Here is a 24,976-nt window from a genome sequence, read left to right as displayed (position 1 = left end):
TCTCTATATACACAGCTGTTGGAAACATTCTGAGAGACCCATCGGTCATTTTTTGTATAGCCATTAATGGTCCTTGTACAACAGGTCATCAAAGCAATGTCCAGTGAACAGAAATCAGTCTTGTGGACAAGAAATCCGCTCATTAAATAAATGGGTCAGATGGCAGAGGGTGGTTCAGGTACAGCAGGTCCTAAGAACTAGGGACCCTGTAATTGTAGGAGGTCTCCAAGCTGTACTGGAGTGGTTAGCTGCTGTGTCACTCCAAGGATGGAGATGTGGTTATAACCAGCTGTCAGATCCCAGCTGGATTAGAAAAATCCATATTTCTAAATATCATGGTGTCCATAAGGTTCAGCTCTTCAAGAGTTTGACATCTATGGGGGCTGCCAGCACCTCTGAGGATGTCCTGTTTGGCTTTTCCATCAATGCCATTGGCTCTTTGGTGCAGGGCTGACTCCATAGCCATTGTCACGGCCGTTGCATTGCAATGAAAGGAAACCTTCCTGCCCCAAAGCTGTCATCCATGTTCTGCCTTCAGATCTAGTGGTTGACAACCTTGCCCATGGCAGGAGGATTGGAACTAGATGATCTATAAGGCCCTCTCCAACCTAAGCCATTCTGTGATTTTATGATTCTGTGATGTCCCCAGCTCCTTCCCATGGCCACCAGTTGTGAGGTCAGCCTCCCCTGTGGCACTTGTGTTAATCAGGCAGGACTTTGGTTAGTTACGATGCCATCTTGCTTGCTAATGGACTGAAGCCCCGTTATGAATTTCTTTCCTCCTAATAAGGTGGCCTTTCACCTCAGTGCCTCCCATTCAAGCCCAATTGGACAATTTTAAATTAAATGCCATTTTTTCGGTCTCTCTGCTCGTTCACTAATGGTCACTGTCTCTTTGACAAATGTCACTGCACTGATACTGATCTTAATGACCAGTTGAGCTCTCCTGTACATAGAACACAAGCAGGGTTGCCCTTTCTCCCCTTGCTGACTGTACCAACGTACATGAAGCTTCTGAAATCCAAGCCCTCTGTGCTCACAATCAAATTAGCAAACCCATCAGGAGCAAAGATCTTTTGCTCCCAGCACTCACAGGATGTGCAGTTCTTGTAGTATCTTAGTTTTTAAGCCAGGAGGTGCCTTGGGACCTCTGATGAGCGGTCAAGCACTGCCCAGAGGTTACATTCCATGGCTCCTACAGCCCCATAGGTCTAACAGCCTGCCCAGGCACATGCTGAGCAATGGGATCTTGTTTCTGTGCTGCCTCCACTGGAAGCACCCCTGCTTGCACCTTGCTGGTTGGCTCCCAGCGCTAGGATCCCTTTGCTTTGAGCACCTAGCTTTGTCTGGCAGCACCCAGACAGACTGCAATAAGGGAACAGTGCCTGTGAAGCACTTACTGCACAGAGTTTAAAGAGTTGGTTGTTGTACATTTGTATGGATGGCAGAATTTGAGCATCAGCAGGGTGAAAAAATGTTTGGGCAGCCAGTGTGTGTGCTGCTGGGTGGATGCTTGTGTCCCCTGCCATGGCCATGGGGAGGTCTAGTCATGCAAGGATGAGGATTGCCAACAGCAGCTTGCAAAGGGGAGATGTGGGGATGGAGGTCAGCAGGATGTCTGCAGAAATTCAAGAGTTGGGAAGCAGTGTGTTTGGAAAGGTCCTGGAAGAGGGTGGAGAGAGAGATTTGGTGATGCCAGGGAGGGAGGTGACTGAAGTTCAGTGTTGAGAACAGCCCAGCTTTGGAAGGAGGGGCAGAAAAGACCTCTAGGGCATCCTCACTGTGCTGGCAGTTCTCCTGCTCCATCCCATCCCACTCCTGACCAGCTGGAAAAAGACCTGTGTCAGACAGCCCACAGCTGCCCACCAAGGGACTCTCTTGGTTTTTGCAGGTCACTGGAGAGAAAAGACCATCAACAGACCTGGGCAAAAAGCCCAAAAGCCAAAAGAAGAAGAAAAAGAAGGATCCCAATGAGCCTCAGAAGCCTGTGTCAGCATATGCCCTGTTTTTCAGAGACACACAAGCTGCTATCAAAGGGCAAAACCCCAATGCTACCTTTGGAGACGTATCAAAAATTGTTGCATCTATGTGGGACGGCTTGGGAGAAGAACAAAAACAAGTAAGTTATCTTTTTAGTGTTTTTTGTTCAGCTGTGAATGTATTTTTCCACTGCAAAGGGTCAGTATCTCCCCAGGATATTCAGGATCACAGTCAGGGGCCCTGTAGGATACACAGTGTCTGTTTCACCTCTGCTCTTTTTGTAGAAAAAACTCTGTTGTTACATGGGGAAGTGCAAATCTTTCTGACAATTAATTGTTCTTGATAAGGACATGCTTTGTAACAACCTCAGTGGTATTTCCCTGGCATGAGTTCTTTTATGGAAGATGTTAATGTATTTGCTTACAAAGAGTGACTGGAAACTGGAAAAAAATGGTTAGCTCTCTACCTCACTGGCCAGAAATTGAATGTTTAGGGCTTAAAAGTGGCCCTGCAGAGGAAACCTTCCTATCTCAGAGCTGTTGACAGCATTCATCCTCGCAGGAGACGTAAGTCTGGGTTCAACTGCTTTGCTGATACTGAGTCAGTTACAGCAGTCTGTAATTGATTGGTCCCTACGGAGAAAACCCCAGGGAACACTTTCCAGAGCACACGTGGCTTTTTGTTGGGCAGAGTGAGGTCTGACACTGTGTGTGATGCATCTGTGAGCCCAACCACACTGGGGTTCATGGTCCTCCCTACACAGAGCCCTCCTCTCAGTCCAGCTCCAACTCTGGTTGGGTGCCCATGGCCTGGACTCAAAGCAGTTGCATGTAGGGTGGGAGCAGCAGCAAGGAAAAATCATTGAAATGGAAGTCATGCTGTTAGGAAATTGTCTTGCTTTCCATCCCACACCTTACAAACAAGGCAGTCTGCCTGTCTGACAGCCATTTTGCTGGTCCACTGGAAGTCCCCGGAGTGGGCAATGTGTTGCATTGATGCTTTGACAACTCTGCCTTTCCCTCTCATGCACCTTCTTCCTGAAATCCATCCAAAGTCCTTTGGCCACCTGGGCTTCCTTTTCAGCCTGTGGGTGCAGTGACTGAGGCCATGGGGCTGTCCCCAGGACTATAAGACTGTCCCCAGGCTGTGAGGCTGTCTCTGAGGCATGAGGCTGTCTCCCAAGTTCTGCAATGCAGGGAATGGCTTTGGGCCATGATGCAAGGGGTCCAGGAGTATGGAGAAAACTTGCCCATGTTCTCTGTCTCCTCTTGCTGCTGCCTTCCTCCCTCCTGACATCCTGCTCTCCCTTACTCCATCTGGATAGAAATATCTCTGTCGGTTGGGCGCTGAGTTCATCTGCAAGTGTGGTTTATGTAGTAGAAGTACTGTGGCAACCCTGACTCAGCACAGTGCAAATGCTCAGCTCTTAATTAACAGCAGGGATTTAACCAGTCCGTTTATCTTCCCCGCTAACTCTCCCTTCTTCTCCTCCATGAGACAGCAGCAGCCTCGCTGTCTCTTTTCACGCGCTTTCTAAGTGGCTCCATTTCTCCCTCTGTAATTGATTTGATTAAGTCATTTGTTCCTTGTCTGGATGCTTAAATATTAACTTCCTGCCTTTGTCTCCAGCTGTGTGCTCCCCTCCCAGCACAGCTACCTCCAGGCTGGAGGGACGCCGTGCTGCTCTGTGCTGCTCTGTGCAATGGGGCACGTTCGCGTGTTGAGCGCCTGGCTGGATGAGAGCCCCCTTAGTCCCTGTTTGCTTTCTCCTGCCAGCAACTCTGTCAGGTTTGTTTGGATTTGTAAGGCAAGACAATGGAAAGAAGGAAAGCAAAAAGGAAGAAAGTAGAAAACACATTAGCCAAATGTCTTTAAAATGTAAAAACAAGGATGTCCAGCATGTCCTTTCTCCCAAGGACTGCAAGCGTGATGGGCACGTGTGATGAAGGCAGACAGCCAAGTGCTCTGGGGAGGGGACAGTGACCAAGCAGGACAGCTCAGCAATGATGGCTCAGATCCATCTGAGACCTTTTAGTTCACCTTCGTAACGTCACTGCAGAAGAGGTGCACAACGCTAAGTCTGGATGTCCTTGCTCAAGTCAGACCAAGGCTTTAGTTAAAGGAAGCTTCCCCTGCTCCTGCTGTGAGATTTGGGGCTAGTGGGTGAGATCTGGGACTGCACTGTAGTGGGATCCTGGACTTGGATCCCTTGTACCCCAAAGCACAGGAGGATATTTGGGCTGGGGCATTGCTTCTCTGGCAGGCTGATGTGCAGAGCTCATCCCCACCATGCAGCTCATAGCTTGATGCTTTCATTGCTGTAGCTTCTGCTTCAGATGAGGTTTACCCACCTCGTTCTGCTTGCCAGCAGGCTCAGTGTTTCACCAACCCAGAGCATGCTTTGTTCCTGCCTGGTCGGGGACAGCACAGGGAAGGACACTATAAACCCAATTCCCACCATTTCTACAGTAGGAACTGGGATGCCAACTATGTGCCAGGGAGGACAGGCAGCACAGAGAGGGTTAATCCCTTGCCATTTGGGCTGCTAATGATTATATGCATTGTAATATCAAAGCTGTAGCTATTTATTTGCCATTGAGCAGGTGCTGCTGCTCCCACAAAGCAAATTTGCTTTCTCCTCCTGATGAAACAAGCAAAATAAAGGTTGCTCACGTACCATTTCAGATATGTTTTTTTTTTCTTCTTCCTTGTGCACGAGCTGAGAGACAAACATTGAGCGGGAATCAGAATGCACATTATGCAAGAAACCATATAATCTAGGAGCATCTTTGATTTGGCTGCTGCTGTCACAGCCATGCATTTCACAGAGGGGCTTTTTTTTTCCTCTCTGTCGTTCTCACTGGTTTATCATTTGTGCCTTTGTCATTTTGTTCCTTCTTCTTCTCCTCTTCTCAGCCTCTTCACAATGAATCTTCATTTTCCCTCTGACACACTTGTATCTAAATTTCCTTATTTCCTGCCTTTTTTTATTTATATCTGTTGCCTGGTGATTTGATCATGCTGTGGAATACAGGATTAGCAATCTCCGTGTCCTTGGGTACTGCTCAAGGACACCTGTTCAGCAAGTGGCGGTTTTCTTCCCCACTTTAACCCCTTCCAGCATGGCTGAGTGTGCCTCACAGCCACAAATAACAATGCCCTGAAATATCCGCAGTGCTGCATTAGCGGGACGTTGTAATCTGCATTCTTCAACAGCTGGCGTGGCCCTTCCTAAGGAGCTTACATGGGAATCTGAAGAATGTGACTCGGGGAAGAAAAAATATTAATACGTACTCTTTGAACTTTACAAATAGTTTAGCAGCTGTTCCTGTAGAGATAGCTTAGACTTCGGCGGAGAGAGAAATGCTAATGCAGCCATTATCATCCAGTGGGGTACCTGGCATTGTAAGCCTCCCGCAGCTCCTGGCCCTGCTCGAGTCTCCAGAATCCCCTGCTCTGTGTTATTTCTATACGACAGCATTGTCCTAAGAGGTTGAAAAGGGCCTGAGGCATGAGAATAGTCTGGGGACCCACCAAGGGCACAAGGGTTCCAACACATGTGAGCTCACGATGCTCATGCTGGCCCAGCCATGCAGAGCTGCTCCGTGGCAAAATGCATACGTGATTTTCCCATCCATATGCACAGCCTTGAGAATAACACAGCATGCAGACTCCAGGGATAAATTACCCAACAGAAGAATTACTTGCTCAGCACAAAATAATAGATCACCCATCTAATCAGCTCCATCTGCTCGTTGAACCTGATCCATCACCTGGTGACAGGACACTACGTATATCTAGAGAACAGACAAGTCCAGGGCCGGCTGGAAGGCTGTATTATGGCAGAGCCATCACAGAGTGGAGGTCCTGTGGGGTCTGAATGCAGTATGGCCAGCAAACTGCCCGCTTCCAGCATTGCTCCAGGGCTGTCAGAGCAGGAGCCAGGAGTGCTGCTGGCTGCTTCCCAGCGCCTGGCAGCGAGGGGCTGGAAGAAGCCCGGTTATAGCATCTTTTGAGCGCCAAGAAAAGTCGTGTACTGGAGAAGAATGAAAGCACCAATCCCAAGTGATGTCAGGAGAGATCTGTGGAGAACGGGGTAGTGATCAGGAAGATGTGAAAAGGCAGGACTGCTTCTGAAAGCAGCTCCAAAAGTGTGAGGAGCAAAATGAGAGCTGGAGAAGGTGGGTATGTATTGTGTGGTTTTCCTCCTCCTTGGAGGTTAGGGGTTGGATTTGTATCACCCTCATCCTCCACTTCATTTTGGGGGCTCTTCTGGAGGAACAGGTGACTTACACCCAGATGACACGATGGCAGAGGAAAAATAGCAGGAATTGTTTGGGATACTTTATGGTAATTGCTGCTTGGGGATGTGCCTATCCATTCATTCTCCTAAGGACTGCTTCGCTGCTCCACCAGCAAAAGGAAGGAGCTCTCCTGAAGCCATGAGAACAGTTCCGTGGCAAGAGCCTTCCATGAAGGTGTCCTCAGGGCTGTCAGACATTGTAGCTGGCAGAGCCTGGGGACATAGAACACCTAATTGGCAGCCTCACAATGGTCATCATGGACAGATGCGTCCCATGGCCAAGCTTGTCGGCATCAGGCTTTAGCAATCCAGATGCTGAGGGGGATGCAGTGACTTGGGGAAGAGCTGGATAGGAATGGGAGTATGGTGTGGCTGTATTTGTTACATGCACTCCCAATGGAGGTGTGAAGGCTGTGTGCAAAGCCGATAGGTGGTGGGGTGTAGCAAGGAAGTACTTTCAAGTCATCACATAAATAAGCCATAAATTGTGATGATCCCAAGAGATAACTTCAAGGAAAGTATATAATAGTTACAAGAAAAAAAGTCTCCAGAATTACAAGCAGAATAAAATCCAAATGTATACGTTTGGGGGGAAAGAGTCATGGAATCATAGAAAGGAGGGCAAGGAGAGTCTTAAGAGGTCAGCCAGACCATACTGCTGCCTGAAGTCAGGATCAGCTCTACTTAAGCCATTCTTGATGGATGTGTTCCTAATCTGTTCTTAAACCTTCAGTGGTGGAGATTACACATCTCCCCAGGCAATCTCTTCCAGTGCTTAATTATCCTTACTGCTAGGAATGCTCTGCTCTTGCTTAGCCAATGTTTCCCTTGTTACAGTTTAAGCTCATTGCCTCTTTTCCTATCTGTGGAGTATTGGTCACTGCCTTCTTCTTTGCTGTGTCACATTTGGAGGCTGTGCTTCCTCCCGGTCAGTGGAGTCCTTCATAAGTTAGGTCACTCTGCTTGTCAGCTTTTCTCTCCTCATGGTCTATCAGAGAATCACAAAGCAGTTCAGCTCGGAAAAGACCTTGAGGAGCTTCGAGCTCCAGCCTCAATCCCTATCTCTTTTTTGAAGCAAAATGCCCCAAACTCCACCTGGCATCGCAGCAGGGGGCTGCGCACCCAGGATCAGCAGACACTGATAATGTAAAACCAAGGCACCCCTGCATGGAGGACGAGGATGGGTCTGGGCAGAGTGTCCCCCTCGCTCCTCTGCAGGCTTGGAAAGCAGCATTGCTGTTAAATGCCTGGGAACAGAGGTTACTGATAACAGCTCCCGCTGCCACTCTGTGCCTGCACGACACCGAGCTGCTCGTGGGCGTCAGCGGGGTTCGGAATAATTGTCTTCTCTAATTAACTGGTTATCAAACAAGAACATTTCATTACGGTACAATTACTAGCTGCTTTGCTGAGACACAGAGGTGTCAGGATTACGATCCCAACATATGCTTCTTACAGCTCTGATTTCGTGTTTTCATAATCACTAACCATTTCTGCTCCCCCCCCACCCCACCCACTCGCTTAATGACTAATGAATCCTCCCGCTAGCAAGTAGGAAAAATAAGTCAGCAGGCATGGCAGGTTAGAGAGGAAAACATGCAAAATGTTTTGAGGATCCTTAAATCTGATAAATTACTTGGAAATTAAAATCCCTGGGAGAAAATGGGATTTAATTAGAAAGTAACATGGTTTTGTCAATGTTTAAATTAAAATTGTAAAGGTTATAAATACTGCAGTGGAGCTGCTTTTGCACAGAGGATTGGTGAGAAGTTGTGCTCAGGTCTGTGTGACACGGCAGGCTGCATTTTTGCTGTTAAGCGTCCTCAATAGAGCAGACTGTGAGTGCAGGAAAGGCTGTGTGCTCGGACAGATGACCCAGCAGGAAGCACATGGGGACGGCCGCCAAACAGGGGGACCCCTGGGAACACCCGTGAGATGGACACAGCTGGGTGTGGGAGAGCATCCACAGACACACCATAGGCTTGACCCCCCTTACCCTGCCCTGAGCCCCATTCATGGGGACAGGAATAGACCTGGGACTTGGCCATGGGCAAAGATACCACACAGTGCAGTGCCTGTAGATTCGTAGAATCATCAAGGTTGGAAGGATCACTAAGATCATCTAGTGCATTCATCAGCCCATCACCACCATCCCACAAAACCTCGTCCCTCGTTGCCACATCTCCATGGTTCTTGAACACCTCCAGGGATGATGATTCCACCCACTCCCTGGGCAGCTGTGCCATGTGCTGGGAAAGACAGGGACAGATGGAGTGTGGGGAAAACAAGCACAAAAAGATTAAGTGCCCAAGATGAATGTAGGCACTGAATTGGTTAGTTATCCATTTATTTGCGTTTAGGTTAAGGAAGTGTAACAGAGCAGCCCTCTCCCTGCCCATGGCCATGAAGTGCAGCTTTTCTTCAGACAACTTCCAAATAACTGAGTTATCCCTGTGTAGCTGTGAACATTTTGGTTTCCTCCACTCCGGGTATTTTGCTCTTACAGAGGATCACAAAAAAAAACATTTTCAATTCATCAGCGCCACTGTGGCCAACGTTGTAGCAGCCTGAGATGCAGGAATTCATATGTTACTGTTGTGCAGCATCAGACACTGCCCTTAAGAGTATCTGTTAGAAGCAGAGCTGCCGAAAACCCCACATCTCTGTTTTACAGTAAATGCTGCATTGGGTTTCACCACGATGGGCAAAGGGTGTAAAGGAGGCAGGAATTGTAGGGAGAAGTAATAGCTTTTATTAGGGTAGAGCTTGAGGAAATAGTTGCTTTTCACGGGCAAACTCTTCTTCAGGCTGACATTTCAAAATGTAATTTTGTTCTGAATGGAGCAAATATAATACTTCCTGAATACCACAAAGCCAAAGACAAACTTAGCAAAATGCTCCGTTTCAGAAAATTGCAGACCTGCAGCATGTTGAAGCAAAACGTTTTATTGCAGAATTCCCCGATTTAGCAGAGAAAATAAGGTTTGCAATCATTTTTTAATATACCTAATCTGCAGTGATTTTAGACAGAAATTCAAGGATCTGGATGGCGTGGCTGCTGGAGCTGGTTCCTCTGTTCAGAGGTTCTTTGCTATGGGAAGGGTGCTGTCATGGCAGGTGGTACAAGAACTACAAAAGTGCAACATGAAAGCAATGCTGAGTCAAACTCCCAAATGGAAAAGGAAATTCTGCTTAATTTGCTCAAAGAAATTTCACAAAGACTCTTATGCTGCAGTAATTTTACTTTTCCTGCTCTTTTGGTTGAAGGTCAGCAGGCATCACCCCAACTCCATCACCTCCCAGCACCATTCCAGAGCAGTGGTGCCCATGCTCAGGGCCTGGCACAACAGCAAGCAAACAGACTTCCTCAGAAATTAGCTAAATTTCCCCACCAGGCTTCAGAGTGCTGGTTGTTCAAGCCTGGTGCTGTTTTTAAAGCAGAATGAAATATATGCAAAGCTGTTCTAATTGAAATTACCTTCATTTGTGCCGCTTGAGGAGGGCTTTGAGTTTCCAGCAGAGAAGAGAGCTGACAGATATTTTTCTAGGGAGTTTCTTCCTTTCGCTTATATTTTTTATTCTACTTTAAAATATTCTTCTTGCTTGTTCAGTTTGATGTGCTTTACCCCATGGGGAGCCATCCTGCCTGGATAACACCATTATTTCTCCAAGCAATGGAAAGCAGACTTGGGGCAGAAAAGAGACCAACCCTGTGAAGCTGTGAGGTGGAGAGAGGAGAATAAACACTAATCCACTCTTACAAAGCTTTTTCTCCTTTTACTTGCTGTTCTCTGCAAGCCCCAGATCACAAAGTCATGAGATTAGGCCAGAATCTCAGCTTTGATATGTCAGGGAAAGGACCTCCCTGCTGCTAGGGCTGCAGAGAAGAGCTGAAGAGTGGGAACTTTAGGCTTAATAACAGGAAAGCCTGGAAAGAGAGTCACTAGTGTAGGATTTCTGAATGTGTCACCATTTTTTAAGGTAATTCAGGGATTTGGGCTTGTGTTGTTCCACGAAGAGCCTGGATCTCACTCTCCTCCAGCTCCTGTTCAGAAAGCAAACACAGAGATTTCACCCTATAAAAGCCTTTCAGGGCTTTATTTGCTTGATTTGAAGTCAATTCCTCCCTTGGCAGAACTGAGATTTTCATGCTATGTTTCACAATGCCATCCCTGCTTGGGCCATGCAGGCTTCTGCAGAGCAGAGAGGGTCCAACCAACCCAGCAACACCCCATTCTGCTTTGATCATAATTCTTCATTATTTGGTCCTTGCAGGCATACAAGAGGAAAACAGAAGCTGCCAAGAAGGAGTATCTGAAAGCCCTGGCTGCATACCGGGCCAGCCTGGTCTCCAAGGTACATTGGTGCATGCTGTCTCTGCACGTGGCAGTGATGAATTCACTGCAACCCATGGGACTTCCTGGGTTTCTGAGTTTGTAAGGAATACTGTGTGATCATGCTGGCAGTGCCAGGACTGAGGGAGGGCACAGAAAAAGGCAGGGGGACGGATCCCCACCTCTCCTGAACCATGAGCTCCAAGAGCGCCAACAATGGTAGTTCATGTAGCTGCCACCCCACAAACCTGCTTCTCCTTGCTGCCCACATCTCGACACTGAGAAGGGTAAGGGAGGAAGCTAGACCTGCACTGGTGAGGCCACCTCTACTGGGGTGATGCTCCATCTCCTGCCCACAAGCACCTTGCACTGGTACTGAGCTGCTGCCATGTGTCTTAGGGTGCCTTAGTCCTTCTCTGAACATCTCATGTCTTGGTCCATGCCTTGATCCATCTCTGCTGTGTTTGGCCAGTCACAAGTGCAAAGACTCACAAAGCTTTTGTGGGCTTTCCAGCAAGCCCACAGCTCCTGGCCCAGTGCTGGGACATGCTCAGGGCATTTGGGGGGCAGGACAGGGCTGGAGCAGCAAAATGCTTTGTCCACTTCGTGCTCTCTGGATATGCTGTGCTGCATGTACTATATGTTCTTGGTTCAATACCACACCCTCAGTACCTATTAATCATATTTAGCTGCTACAGGAGATAACGTGATGTCCCAGATCCACCATCGTCTGTGGGATCCATGTGACTGTGATGTGGGCTGGGCAGGCTCAAAGCTTTGGCACAGACATGAGCATGTCACTGTCTTAACTTGTGAACAGAGCAGCAGCAAGGACAGATGTCTGAAATGGAGATGGAAATAACTGTTTGGGGATTTAAAAGCTCTTCTTCTGGAAACCTATGAGGGTTTTACCTTGAACATGTATAGCAGTGATGTGGGTAGGTAGCATGGAGGGCATAGAGTCACCACACTCCATGGATCCATTTTTCTCCAATGACCAATTTTTTGCAGAACAAGTTTATTTTGAGTAAAACAGCACTGTGTGTTCCCTACTGATGGGTGAGAAAAGATCTGGAGGATCATTACAGAGCCCGTCGCCGGACAAAAACCTCATTGTCCGAGCCAGATAATGTCCTGTTATTCTTCTCTTATTCCTGCAGAAATGAGGCCACCACTGTGCTGTGCATTATAGACCCCACAGAGCTGCAGAAATGCTCAAGATTAAGAAAGGAGTATTTTTACAGTCCCATTTGTGCCCTAATGGAAGCAGAAGTGATCTTGTCACCCACCTACGTGGATCTAAGCAGTGAACAGTGGACAGGCAGTTTGTCTCCATGCTGATTAGTGCCTCTCCTGTGCTCCAGGCTCTGCCAAATCTCAGTCATAGAATCGTTTGAGTTTGAAGGCACTCTGAAAGGGAACCGGGATACCTACAGACAAATCAGGTGCTCAGAGCCTGGTCCAACCTGACTCTGAACCCCCTCCAGGGATGGGGCATCCATCATCCCTCTGGGCCAGTGCCTCACCAGTCTTATTGTGAAAAACTTTTTCAACACACAGTTGAGTTATTACTTATTACTATTAGGACTTGAATTTCCTAGCTTTGGGTACTCTGCCCAGCCACTGGGCTGGAGGTGCATGTGCTAGATAGGACAGGTGTAGAGTTCAGCAGCATGATCAGTCCAAGCCCCAGGAGGATCTCGGTGCAAATCATGCTTCTGCTTTGGTTCTTCTTGCGTGGTTGGGAAGGACAAGTGCCTGCGGACAGATAACGGTGCTTCCTTCCTCCCTCACCCACTTCCAGTCTGTTTTCCCACAGAGCTCTGCTGACCAAGGGGAGACGAAAAGCGCCCAAGCCAACCCACCTTCCAAGATGATCCCACCCAAGCAGACCATGTACCCTATGCCACCGCAGGCTTCATCGCCCTACCCCGGCCTGGGCTCCTTCCTGTCCCCATCGGACCTGCAGAGCTACCGTGGCCACCCCAGCCTCCCCAGGACCCTGCCCTCCAAGCCCATGCTGCCCAGCATCAGTGCCTCCCCACCACCCGCCTTCCAGATCAGCCCTCCCCTGCACCAGCAGCTCTCCTTGCACCACCCGCAGAGCTCCCTCCTCAGCCAGCCCATCAGCATGCAGCAGGTCCCCCAGCAGCCCCTCCTGTCCCCCCCCATGGCACTACAGGTACAGCCTCCCATGAACTCCTCGCCTCCCGGGCAGCAGGTGAGTGCGTGACCAGCGATGTGCTCGATAAAAGGTGGATGTTTCCTCTTCATTGCGTTGGGTCGGTTGGTCGTTGTGTGGTTTGGGGGTGGAAATATTGTCCTCTCTGGAAGGATTTTGGTGTGAGTCACCATAGTGTGGAGATCAGCCCCAATGGTGACAGTCAGGGAAGCCTCTCCTGGCTCTATCAATTTGCACATCCTCCATCACGCATTTTGGGGTGGTGTTGTCCAAAGTACTGAGATACCTAGGAGCACCAGTACCCCCACAGACAGGGCAGGGTTGTGCAACTGGAGCAGTGAAGGCTTTGTCCATGGGAAAAGCTGCAGGAGTTGGGTTTGCCCCTGGTAGAAGAAATTCCCTGTGCTTGTGGTGCCCCAGACTTGCCTGAACTCACCGATGATCATCTGAAGCAATGGGTTGGATAGGCAGTGAGAACATTGCCAAAAGAAGAGCTGGAAGGTCACCAGAGAACAGCAGAATTGGGTTTCACCAGGATGAAGAGAAGAAGGATGGAGGGAATGCCACAAAAAAAAAAGACATAACACAAGTATTTTTCCAAAAAACTGCCTAGCAATTGAAGGACATTGCTGTTGTGGCAGGGAGCCAAGAGGATGCTTACATGTATTCTTGTGCTAACAGCATAACAGCAACAGCAATCACACAGACCCATGCTAGGCAGGTGTAAAACCTACTGAAGGAAACCACCCATAGCCGTGCCTGTGGCTGGCAGCACTGAGCAGCCAGGCTGAGGAGTCACTGCTGCTCCTCTAAACCTGATAAGAACGTGGATCCGGAGGAAAAACTGGCAGCAGCAAGAACCACCCCTCTCTCTCATAGAGAACATGCCAGTATATGGAGAGGGAGATGAGTGGTTTCCAGAGCTTCTCCATCTGGAATATGAACTGGACCAACTATTCATAGTGAAGGACATATGCTCTGAATTCACAGCTGCTACCATTTACTTGATGATACTTTTAACTGTATTATTCACCCAGATGGTTGAGTAATTTGGGTTTCGCATGTTTACTAGCTGTATATCACAAAATTCACACAGTACTTTAGCAATGAACAAAGCTTTCTTTCACATAATGTGACCCATTCAGTTTGGGACTAGCTTTGAGAAAACAGAAATTGTTCATTTTGGAATAGCTATTGCAGTGGAAGAAAGGAAAAGGAGAGCAGGGACGTGGGAGCACAGTCATTCCTGACCACTGTAAGAAGATGATACATCTGGGAAAGTAAATCCAAGCACAGAATTTTATTTCCAGCTTGCTCAGGGTATCCCACGTAACTTCTCCCACATTTTGGTAGTGCTTTGGCTCTGCATAAGCAAATGTAGCTTTGGTATTTCAGGGGATCCTCATAATCACTTTAATTGGGATATTTGTAGTTGCTGAGGGCAGCATTTTGTGAAGCTTCATTCCACGTGTTTGTTAGTAAAAACTTAAATGTAAGGAAGAAAAACGTTTCCCTAATTTGGATGTTTCTGATAAAATCATAATCTTGGTCAGGTAACTGCCACAACTCTGCTTTTTCATACACTTAATTAATGCTTAATTAAGGAGGCCCCCCAAAATTGGAATCATGACTGGCTTTCAGATCAAACAGCCCCACAGAGCCCTTGTTAAACTGCCAGCAGCGACAGCTGACGGAGACAGCATTGCTTGTGTGGTTCCTTACCTTGTTACCATGCTCTGAGATGGGCTAATGCCTTACTGCGAAGGGAGCTGCACTTCAAGTGGAAAAATGGGTTTGATTGCCCAAATATTGATGTGAAGGCTTTCCTGGCTGTGCTTCTCCTGCAACCAGTGGTATAACCACTCCCTTGAGGACCCAAATAACAGAGGGGCAGAGGGATGGGAGATGTAGCTGCATGAATACATGCTTGCAGCAGCTCATGTTCTGCTCAGCCCCACCATGGAGCTTTGGGTCCTGGGCTGTTTTCCTCATGTAACAGCTCTTACCTGGCACTGCAGTGCTTTTGGGGCATGCAGTCATGTTTATGCAGTATTCTTAGATGCTCGATGTCTCCTGCCTCTGTCCATGCATGTAACCCTTCCTTTTCTCTCCACCCCACAGGACTTCTCACATATCTCCTCTGAGTTTCCAAACAGCGTTGGACCCCGTTCACCTGGTGCATCAAATCCTGCAGGAAGCACTGAGTGGGACAATGACTACCCCGGCAGAGAGTGTGGCATTAACCACTGCAGGCCAGTAGACAGCAGGGCTTTGCTCACATATTTTCTCTCATCTGAACTATGAACGTATGGTTGGTTGTTGTTCCAAAAGGGATGGGTGATAAAGAGAGGAAGATGTCATGTTGCACAAAGAATTTGCATTTCCTTGTGGTGCTTCCTCCCATAGCTTGAGTCCTAGGCTTGAGTCACTTGAGTTGCTTAAAGCGCCAATAAACTCAGTTTAGCCATCACTGAGTTCTGGGAGCAATTTCTTCAGAGGTTTTTCTGCCTCCTGTGAGCAAAATGGGTCAACACTTTTTAACCACAAGGCACAGAGTGCATCATGTCTTTGTAAGTGGTTGGAAGTCTGACAGCTTGCAACAGCTGGGAACCTACCCCAAAATGGGCACCAAGTTGATAGACTAATTATGGTAAATGGTGCTCAAGGTTTCCTCTTCTCTGTGAGCTCACTGATATGACACTATGGAGGCAGGTAGCTTAAAAATCACAGATAATATTTTTATTGGACATGAATGGCTTTCTCTTTTTGGAGTTTTTCCATCCCATGAGCAATGGAAGGGTTTGAGACATTTCCTTCCAGAGCAAGACAGGGAAGCCCAGCCCATTACGTGCATTGGGTTCAGCATGGCCATCACCCAAAGAACAAAAATATCCATGTCCTGTGAGTGCAATGTGTAGATGTGGAACTTAGGGACACGCTGGGCAATATTGTTGGGAGGTAGATGGTTGAACTAGAAGATCTTAGAGGTCTTTTCCAACCATAATGATTCTGTGACTGTGCCCTATGATTATGATTATTGCTGCATTTGTGGGTTTGCTGCTTGCTTGAGAAGCTTAAACTGAACATGCTGAAGAGCTTCACTGTTTGTGGCTGTGTAGTGTACCCCAAGCAGAATCCCAGGGGATGCTGGGGTTGGAGGCCAAACGGATACTGGTGTTGGAGAGTGTTTGGCCATGTCCATAAGCAATGTCCTGCTTCTGAAGTGATCACTCTTACCACCAAGGCCACAGTCTCCTCTAGCTGTCTCTATCCATCCCAGGGTTTAACCATAAAAGGCACAAAGCCTCATCCTCCTTAGAGCTTGTGATACTTCAGTTCTCTGCACCTTGCAGGTGGACTTCTGTCCAGATCTTCCCACTTACCCCCTGAAAGGGCCAGCACAAAGGTCCCTTCAATGCTGCTTGAATTCCCCAATAAATAAAAACATCAGGATCATCTCAGAGCTGGCCAAGAGTGAGGGTGTAAAAGCCATTTCCAAACACAGCCTAATCCAGCTCTCTTGGCTCAGCGTTAACAGCTTCAAGCCTGCTCTTGTGCTCTGTCAAACAGGCACGGTGGCTGCTGCTGGAGCAGGTAGGGAAGGAGGTTGGTAGCTTCTGAGTATTGTTTGATTTGCTTGAAGTGCTTTCACTGGAGATAATAGCAAGCTCCCAGGCTTTTCAGAGTACAGCTCCCGCCTGTGCCAGCAGTGCACTTACAATTGCTGGGCTGGGCACAGACTGTACAGACGTTTATTTCTTTCAGGGAAATAAATAACTCACTGAGTCGTTAGAGTAGGGCTGTATCTGCCTGCGAGGGTGCTCAGCTATGGGCATTGTTCCGGGCTCTACTGGGGAATCTGGCACGCTCCTTAGCAAAGGCACTGCAGACAACCCCAGGAGAGGAAGTTCTTTGGCACTCGATGATAAAAATCATTTTAGATGCTGCGGACAAAACACTTGGAGGGTTATTTGTGGAGATGCCGAGCAGAGGTGACTCCTAAACACGGGGGAAATGCTAACATTGTAGGCAGGATTGGGTTTTGTGTTGCTAAAACAAGCCCTCTGCCATCCGGCTGTAGCGCTGTATTGTTAGCACAGGGCCCATGCAATTCATGATCAAAGCTCATGCATTTCATGACTTTGTCACAGCAGAAAGATCGAATTTCATGGGTTTATCACAGCTTCCTGGAAAAAAAATCATTTTAAAACCAGACAGATTATGCAGAGACTACCAGCTAATTACGAGAGTGGGTTATAGAAATGAACTCAGATGCATATGGATCAGAGAGCTCATAGTGCACCAAAAAAATGTCATCGTCTCTTTTAAGAGACCATCTCCTGTATCAAGGCTGACCAGCTTCCCTTCATCTCACTGTACAGCCTGGTGCACGACACTGCCATCACCACCTGCACCCACCAGCCCCTAATATTTGCTGCCAAAGGGCCCTCCCTGCAGGTTTTTGAGACAAGGTTGGATGTGGAACTGAGGGACATGGTATAGCCTGTGGTGGGGATGGGGTGGTGGTTGGACTGGAGACCTCAGTGGTCTTTCCAACCTTAATGATTCCATGATTCTACGATTCTGTAGTGTCCGCTTGCAGTGTCCACACACATCAGTAGGAACAACCCTCTTCTTACTGCTGAATTGCAGCCCGTGTGTATCTTAAATGTGTTGTCCAGAAAAGTGATTATCCAGATCTCTTCATCTTCTTGCCTCTGCTGTTTATCCAGTTCTGCACTGATTTGCTAGCGATGCTCAGAGCTTTTGGGCTGCCCCTTGCTGCCTTGCTCTGAGCTGGGCACAGGATGAGCCACAGCTGCCATCAGGGTTTATGCAGAGCAGCAAAGGGAACAGACATCTCGTTTGGTATGATTCATCAACACAGCTTTGGGTATCATTGGGAAGCCTCTGGATCGTGTTATCGTCCATTTCAACCTCCACATGGCATTCAGCTTCATTGTAATTTAAGCAAAATCAGCAATAGTCCGGGTGGAAAACGGATTATTTTCTGTTGTGATGTGACTCAGCTGTGGAGCCCCAGGTTCCTGAAAGCAAGGATCCCATTGACTGCTCCAGCACACCAGCAGTGTGCCTGGCTCTCAGACAAGGATGCTGATTTCATGCCTGCCCTTGGCATTTCTTTAGCTTCTGTGATGCGCTGGCACTGCTTTAGCTGGGGTAAAACCTCCCAGTCTTGCATTTCCTTTTGTGCTTGTCATCCAGACATCTGAAAAGCTAACGAGATGGGCTTTCTCTGTCCTTCCCCATCTAACAGATCCCTTTAGGAAGGATTGCTGAAGCTTTTTTTTTTTTTTTTCCCAGCCAACTGGTGCTAATTATAATGCCATTAAACTTTTCTTCTTCCCTTACACACCTCAGATTCCAGGATCCTTCGAACAGACACTCCTTAATTCATAAATCAGCCATATTAGAGGGAGCTTTAGATGTTTCTTAGACCATCGTCTCCCCATTTAAAATGATTTTGTGCTCACTGACTTCCATCCAATTTTTCTAGCTCTTTCTGGGCTCAAGCCCAAGCTAACCCAGCCTGCTAGCAAAGACACGAGCCTCCTTTCTCCATCTCTGCTTAGTGCATGACTATCACTTCCCACAAGCAATTGCAGCATCCAATTTCATTGCTTTTTACCATTGTATCACAGACTTACGCAGTCCCCTGTCTCCCCCACCTGACAGCCTTGCTCTCACACTTGCTCATTCCCAGGCACCCATCGAATACCTGTGTTTGCAGTGAGTTTCTCCATGCTCCCCTCTATCCTGGTTGCAGCTCAGTTTACAAATACTTCCAAACCTTTCATAATTCCTCCAGGCACCTCACCACTTTTTTCTGCTCTTTCCATACCAAAGCTGTCTTCAGGGTTTGTTTGCATTTGTCTCCTACTGTTTAGATTTGTGATGGCAGCACTGAATGGCAGTCATCTTCCTACCTCCTTCCTCTCATTAGTAATAGGTAACTTTATCCTCCAGGTTTCAGGAGATGTTGTTGTTAAGGCCCAGCGTTACTCTGGAGATGCTGAGCCACCTGCTCAGTGCTGACCCTGCTTTGCATGGGAACCAGGCAGTTTCAAGGCCCTTCCAGCCTGCATAATTCTGTGTATTGTCTAAAATTCCAATGAATTTCGCCTCATCCATAGCTTAGGCCTGCAAATTATGTGAGCTGATTAAAACCAGTACCTGTGTGTCATTGCATGGTGCCATGGCAGAGGTGTGCTGGCTTGTCTCTTCCTTGGCATGGCTGTCCCAGGTCGATGCCAACCCATGGTGGGAGGGCTGTGGCCAGCCAACAATGTGGCACAGAAGTGTTTTAGCTCAGCAGAAGTGATGGTGCTCCTGCAGTTACATCCAGGCAGATTGCAAAGTGAGGCCTCACCTCCCCATTGGGTTCTTTTGGGGTATCAACATTCAGCACCTTTTCTCCTCTTTTCCCACACTTTGGGGTTAAGGAGGAGATGCTCTCAGGTAAACCTTGTCCACGTACAGCCAGCTGCTCCATCCAGATGCTGGCAGCCTCACCAATCCCTGCTAACTATGAAGCATTTCACTCTTAAGTGGGGGAAATTTCCAAATCAGACACTAAGTGAGCAAACTTTATAAAAAGACAGAGGCAAAACATCACAAATGCACTTAGTTCAAGTTCAATTATTTATGGCAATATGCTGTAATGAACTGGGAAGTGTTCTGTAGCCTATTTTGTAAAATTAATGAAGTTTTAGTATCAGAATACCTCTCTGCTGTTCACTGGTATTAAATCTTTGCTGAGTGCAGTAGGGAACACTCTGCATTTAAAATGCAGATTATAAAATGTGGAGATTAGCAAAATGCAGACTCGTCTGTGCTGCGGTCTATCAACAAAAGCACTGCTTGTTGACTGCTGTTTCCCCATTATTCCACTCACAATCACACACACACCAGAATTTCCCAAAGCTTTGCAGTGCTCTTCTCTACTTTTAAGGCCAAGATGTCTTTGTGGAGACGGTAGTGTTTTGTTCAGACCTGTGCAAACAATAACAAAATGGGCTTCAGAGCAAAACCCACATCGTGCTTTAATTTGGGAGAGGGACCCACTCGTCTCCTGGGGCCACAGCCAGAGCTCGAGGAGCATTTGGACACTGCTCTCAGCCTAGGGTTTGGGTGGTGCTGTGTGGAGCCAGAGGTTGGGCTCGATGATCCCCGTTCATCCCTTCCAACTCGGGATGTTCTGTGATCCTATGGCGTGGGAATGCTGAGCCAGGTGTGCACATGGTTGTGCAAGTGCTCGTTTCTGATCCCAAGGACTGTCCTCCTGCCCGTCTCACCTCCTCCTCTCGTTTCCCTTACAGCATGCTGCCGAGGGACAAGGCACTCTACCTCACCTAAGGCTCACCATCTGTCCCAGGAGGCTCAGATGAAGGACACTTGGGAGGGTCTATCTTACAGACAACGTGGCGAGGCTCCGAGCAAGTCGTACTGCCAAGAGAGCAACCTCTGCACCTCGTCGCTGGCTTCGTCCCTAGGCTCTAAGAGCAGTTTTCTCTGATTGCTTTTGAACTCTAAACTCTACTTTCCGTGGAAGACCAGAAACCTCGTTATTCACAAAGAACAACAAAAAAAAAAGAAAATAATATAAAAAAATAAATAAACACAAAACCAACAAAAAAATTAATAATAATGAAATAAGGACACAATTTTTTCTGCTTGCCATCAGCTTAGCTACAGACTACTTTCCTAGTGAACTGCTTTTAGATGCAGCATAAGCCCAGGTCTGGTGTCCTCAAGCATTAGGCCAGCTCAGTAGGAGGATGCACTCTTTTGACTTGCTAACAGCACTAAACTTTGTGCAAGAAAAATGTGAAGTTTGTGTGAATATTGTACATGCAAAGGCCTTGGATGTCTGGCAAAAAAAAAAATACAAAAAGTAAATAAAAACTATTCCTAGGTAGGTGGGGTGAGAGGAGAAGGCAAAATATGGGAGGGAAAATGTGAAACAGATCATGAAAATATAATTTGTTGGATAGTTGTAAGTAGTTTACTAAGTGTTTTAGAGCTGTGCTAAAGACATCTTTAAGATTTTTTTGTGAAAAAAATTAGTAGTTTACTTTATAGTAAAAGCATTTTATATTAATTGTAGCACATTTTTTAGTTACACATAGAAGGGAGATGTGTATAAAAAAAAAAAACAACAAAAAAAAAGCCTGCCAAACTTGTTTCTATTATTTGTACAGCAAGAAATGGACAATTTATATCCATGTTGTATGGCATTATTATATTTTTCCTGCCATATGTCCATCTATTTAAAAAATTGCTGACAATGATTTTTGTCTATTTATGAAGAATTAGAGAGCATAATTACGATTTCTCATAAGGTGCATTTTTCTTTTATTTTTATTTTACTTTTCTATTTTGTTTGGTGGTGCTGTGTTCGCAGCACCTGGCACATTCGGTTCACAATGCTTATCTTACCTTTCTTTATAATAAAAGATAAGAAAAATAGAACTGAACAAGTGTCTCCTTATTCTGGGGTTGGCCTTGGCCAACATAGCTGTGGTGCCCATGACTTGTCCTTGTTCCATCCCCCCTTCCACTTCATCCTCACTTGTTTTCTCCCCTTGCTTTGGGCCAACTGGACTTAACTCAGAATGTCTGCGACCACCTCTGGCAATTAAAATGGATCACTGTGCAATGACCACCACAGCAGACAGGTGTTTTCCATTTGCTTTCTTGAAAAACGCCAACCTTACACTCAGCAGAGGGTACTTTGAGCAGCTGCCCAATTCATTTAGCTACAGAAGTGTAGAATCATGGAATCACATCATACAATCATAGAATCAACAAGGTTGGGAAAGACCTCCGAGATCATCCAGTCCAACCATCCACCTACCATCAATACTTCCCATTAACTCATGTCCCTCGGTACAACATCTAAACATTTCTTGAACTCCTCCAGGGTTGGTGTCTCCACCACCTCCCTGGAGTAACCCACACCCCAGTCCATGGGCCACTGGGTGCCCACGAGAGCCCTTTCCAACTCTTCCTAGGAAACACTGGTGAGAAGGACAAGAACAAATAGAAAGGATGGAAAACGTGAATGGCATGGAAATTAACACGATGTGAAATTTCACACCCCAGGCTGCCTGTCTGGAGGAAAACCATTAATTAACGTAGCATTTTCAGCCCACTTTCAGAGACAACCTTGGCCATAGGAGTCTTGCCATGCTCTGTTCATAGCACACAGGTTGCAGTCATTTAGATAAGGCCTAATTTCTGCCAGTGTGCATTTAAATGGAAAAATGTGGGGCAGCAGCATGGCTGTGTTTCTCGTGCAGTTTGGAGAATCAGGTCATGTTTAGGTCCAAATGTCATAGTTAAGATCCTAGTATTCCCACTGTTATCTGTTAATGACAAAGGTGGCTTTAACACTTACATCCTCCAATGACTTAAAATAACTTTTTAAGCCTTCAGACCATTCCAACAATTCAGAGGGAGCTCAGCCTTCGAGCTTTTTTTTATGGACTAAATGATATTTTTCATTGCCCAATGCTTTTTATATACTCTTCCAAAATGCTGCTGTGCCCCGTGCTTATTGCATGAAGTCCATCTACAGTACCAAGCTCTGGTCCATCACACAGGGCAAGGAGCTCATGCTGGAGGTTATCCTACTGTGTCCTCTGGTTGATGTGTGCTGCAGAGTCCCCTACACCCCTACAAAAGAGCCGCCCCCAAAATCCCACTCTTTGCCACCCAGAAGCTGCCCTCTGCCCTCACTGGGGTGGTGAGGAAGATCTGCAGGTGGCTCAGGGCACGCTGGCTTTGGGATCAGCCCACCCTGGATGCTGGGAGAGATGGAGGCAATGGCAACATGGCATGGGATGGTGAGTCCCTGGGACACCAACACCTGCAGTCAGCCTGACGGGAAGGATGTGCTCTCCTACTCACCCAAGGCCATCGCAGCCTTATTGCCATCACAGCCTTATTGCCATCACAGCCTTATTGCCATCGCAGCCTTATTGCCAAGCGGTTGAGCGGTGCCCCCTCTGCTGAGAATATTTGCTTTCTCTGCATGAGGGTGAGACGTGAAATCAAGATGTGACTCTGTGAATCAACTTTCATTAGAGCTGTAACATGTTTTAACCCCAACCTTCCTGCTCTCTGAATGGCACATAGAAAGCACCAAGTGCCTCTTCCTTGTGCTGTTATCCATTTTGGTACAAGCACAGCAACCTTTGAGTAGAGCAGAGTGACATCAGCCTTTATTTACGATTAGCTTTAGTAGAAAATACAGTAACTGGGTCTGAAAAGTTACCTGACCTCCCTGTATGCCCTGGGGTCAGACCTGCCTGAGCCCTCCCTGTGCATCCAACCTCCCACTGAGATCCTTTCAATTCCAGGCAGTTAACCTAAATCTCTCTCCCTACAAAGCAAATCCCTCACGTTTGAACATCACGGAGAACTCATTGCTTTCCTTGTTACAGTAATTTTTTCCATGTTTGAAGAAGGATATCAGCTCCCCCTGTTCTCCTCCTGCCTGAGCAGGTACAATTGCTCTGCACTGCTCACGTTCTGGTGCCAGACTGCCTGCAGAGCTGCTGCTCCTAGACAAGGAGCAACCCCTTATCACCGAGGTTGGAAAAGACCACTGAGATAACCAAGTCCAACCCCAGCCCATCCAAGCCAGACCCAGGCAGGAGTTCCTAATGATGGAGACGAAAGCCAAGAGGCACACAGGAAGAAACCTCGCTAATTGACTTGGGCTTGTGAGGCTGTAATTAGCAACACAGTGAAATGTGAGTCTCCCAGTCTCATCAGCGGGATCTCAGCAGTGTTAATCCTTTGGAACACGGAGGTGTATGAAGGAAATTTGCACCCCCTGGTTCATCACCTCAGTTTGAGCACCACACGGCTCAGAGTGCAGCATTCCTCACCCCAGCACACGAGCAGTGCAAAATTACCTCCTTGAACAATGATTTTTTGCAGCAGAGAGATGAGAGGAATAACAGTTCTCCTGGATGAAATGCTGTGCTGTCCAGAAGGGCAATTTAGAGTCTGATTTTAGACCAAATGTTTTATCACCGTACCCTCAACTCTTCTTGACTTTCAACTGCACTGTGGTCAATCAGCATAATACCTGGCACGGTAACTGCTTTAGGCTTTATTCCTACTGAGGCTACTTTATTGCTCCGTGAGCCCATCAGAGAGCTTTCTGCTGCTGTGCCAGCGTTATTTGTGGGGACAGAAGGTCAACTAATGCAGAGCGTACGAGGTGGGTGTTTTTGCAGGTGATACTGGGGTGCTGGTTTGCAGTATGAGTGCAGCTAAAGGACTTGGTGCTCAGAGTGCTCAGCTCTCCTACTTAGCTGCTCCAGGGCTCCTGCTAGCCAAGCTTTGCCCTTCTGCCCATGCTCATGCCCCTGTGTCTCCAAGATAACAAAGGGCTGGGAACCCATGGCAAGACTCTGCCCAGGATTAGATATAACTTCTCATGGCAGTGCATCAACTATCACCCCTCATTTGCTGGAGTGGGATGGCCAGGTTTTCAAGAGCAAAGGAACATAGTGGGAGGCTGTGAGCTCTCCCCTCATCAGGCTGGGGGAGGCTGCTCATCATTCTGAGCCTCCTTCGATGGGAGAGCCCTGAGAGAGGCAGGATCCTGAATGTCCCTGGCACATCCTCATCCTCACCTCCCAGGAGCCACACTCAGCATCATTACCCCCATTACTCCCATTACCCCCAAACTCCCATTCCCCCAACACCCCCCCTATTTTCCCCCCTCCCCTCGCAGTCAGTCCCCCCGGTCCTCACCATGTCTCCATTGGTGCCACCCTCACCCTGCTCTGTCCCCATATCCCCACAGTGTCCCCATTGTTCCCAGTGTCCTCAAAATCCTCAATATCCTCCAAAATTCCCAATGTCCCCCAATGTTCCCCATTGTCTCCATTCCCCCATTGACCCCACTGTCACCAGTGTCCTCATTTCCCCCATTGTCCCCAATGTCCCCATTGATCCCAATGTCCCCACTGACCCCCATGACCCCAATGTCCCCAAAATCCCCATTGTCCCCATTCTCCCCAGTGTCCCCAGTGTCCCCAATGCTCACAGTGTCCTCGATGTCCCCATATCCCCCCCTGTCCCCAGTGTCCCCAATATCCACCATTCCCCCATTGTCCCCAATGTCCCCATTGT

The 24,976-nt window shown here is 47.5% G+C and overlaps 1 protein-coding gene across 5 annotated transcripts in view; it reads left to right on the top strand.

Annotated features, from left to right (window-relative positions):
• TOX2 (TOX high mobility group box family member 2) overlaps positions 1–20,714 on the top strand; it is a 111,931-nt gene extending 91,217 nt beyond the window's left edge. For 4 of the 5 annotated variants that reach the window (XM_031603115.2, XM_031603112.2, XM_090152235.1 and 1 more), the window contains 5 exons: positions 1,892–2,119; positions 10,559–10,639; positions 12,422–12,838; positions 14,921–15,051; positions 20,140–20,714. In XM_031603115.2, coding sequence (XP_031458975.1) covers positions 1,892–2,119; positions 10,559–10,639; positions 12,422–12,838; positions 14,921–15,051; positions 20,140–20,176 — 894 coding nt within the window. In that variant the 3' untranslated portion in view covers positions 20,177–20,714. The remainder of the gene's footprint in view (positions 1–1,891; positions 2,120–10,558; positions 10,640–12,421; positions 12,839–14,920; positions 15,052–20,139) is intronic. The other variant, XM_031603113.2, reaches the window with a different exon arrangement.
• The last annotated feature ends 4,262 nt before the right edge of the window (positions 20,715–24,976 follow it).

The sequence above is a fragment of the Phasianus colchicus genome, chromosome 17 (assembly GCF_987193195.1).
Source record: "Phasianus colchicus chromosome 17, bPhaCol1.hap1.1, whole genome shotgun sequence".
Taxonomy (NCBI): domain Eukaryota; kingdom Metazoa; phylum Chordata; class Aves; order Galliformes; family Phasianidae; genus Phasianus; species Phasianus colchicus.
This window is presented reverse-complemented; position numbering and strand designations above follow the sequence as displayed.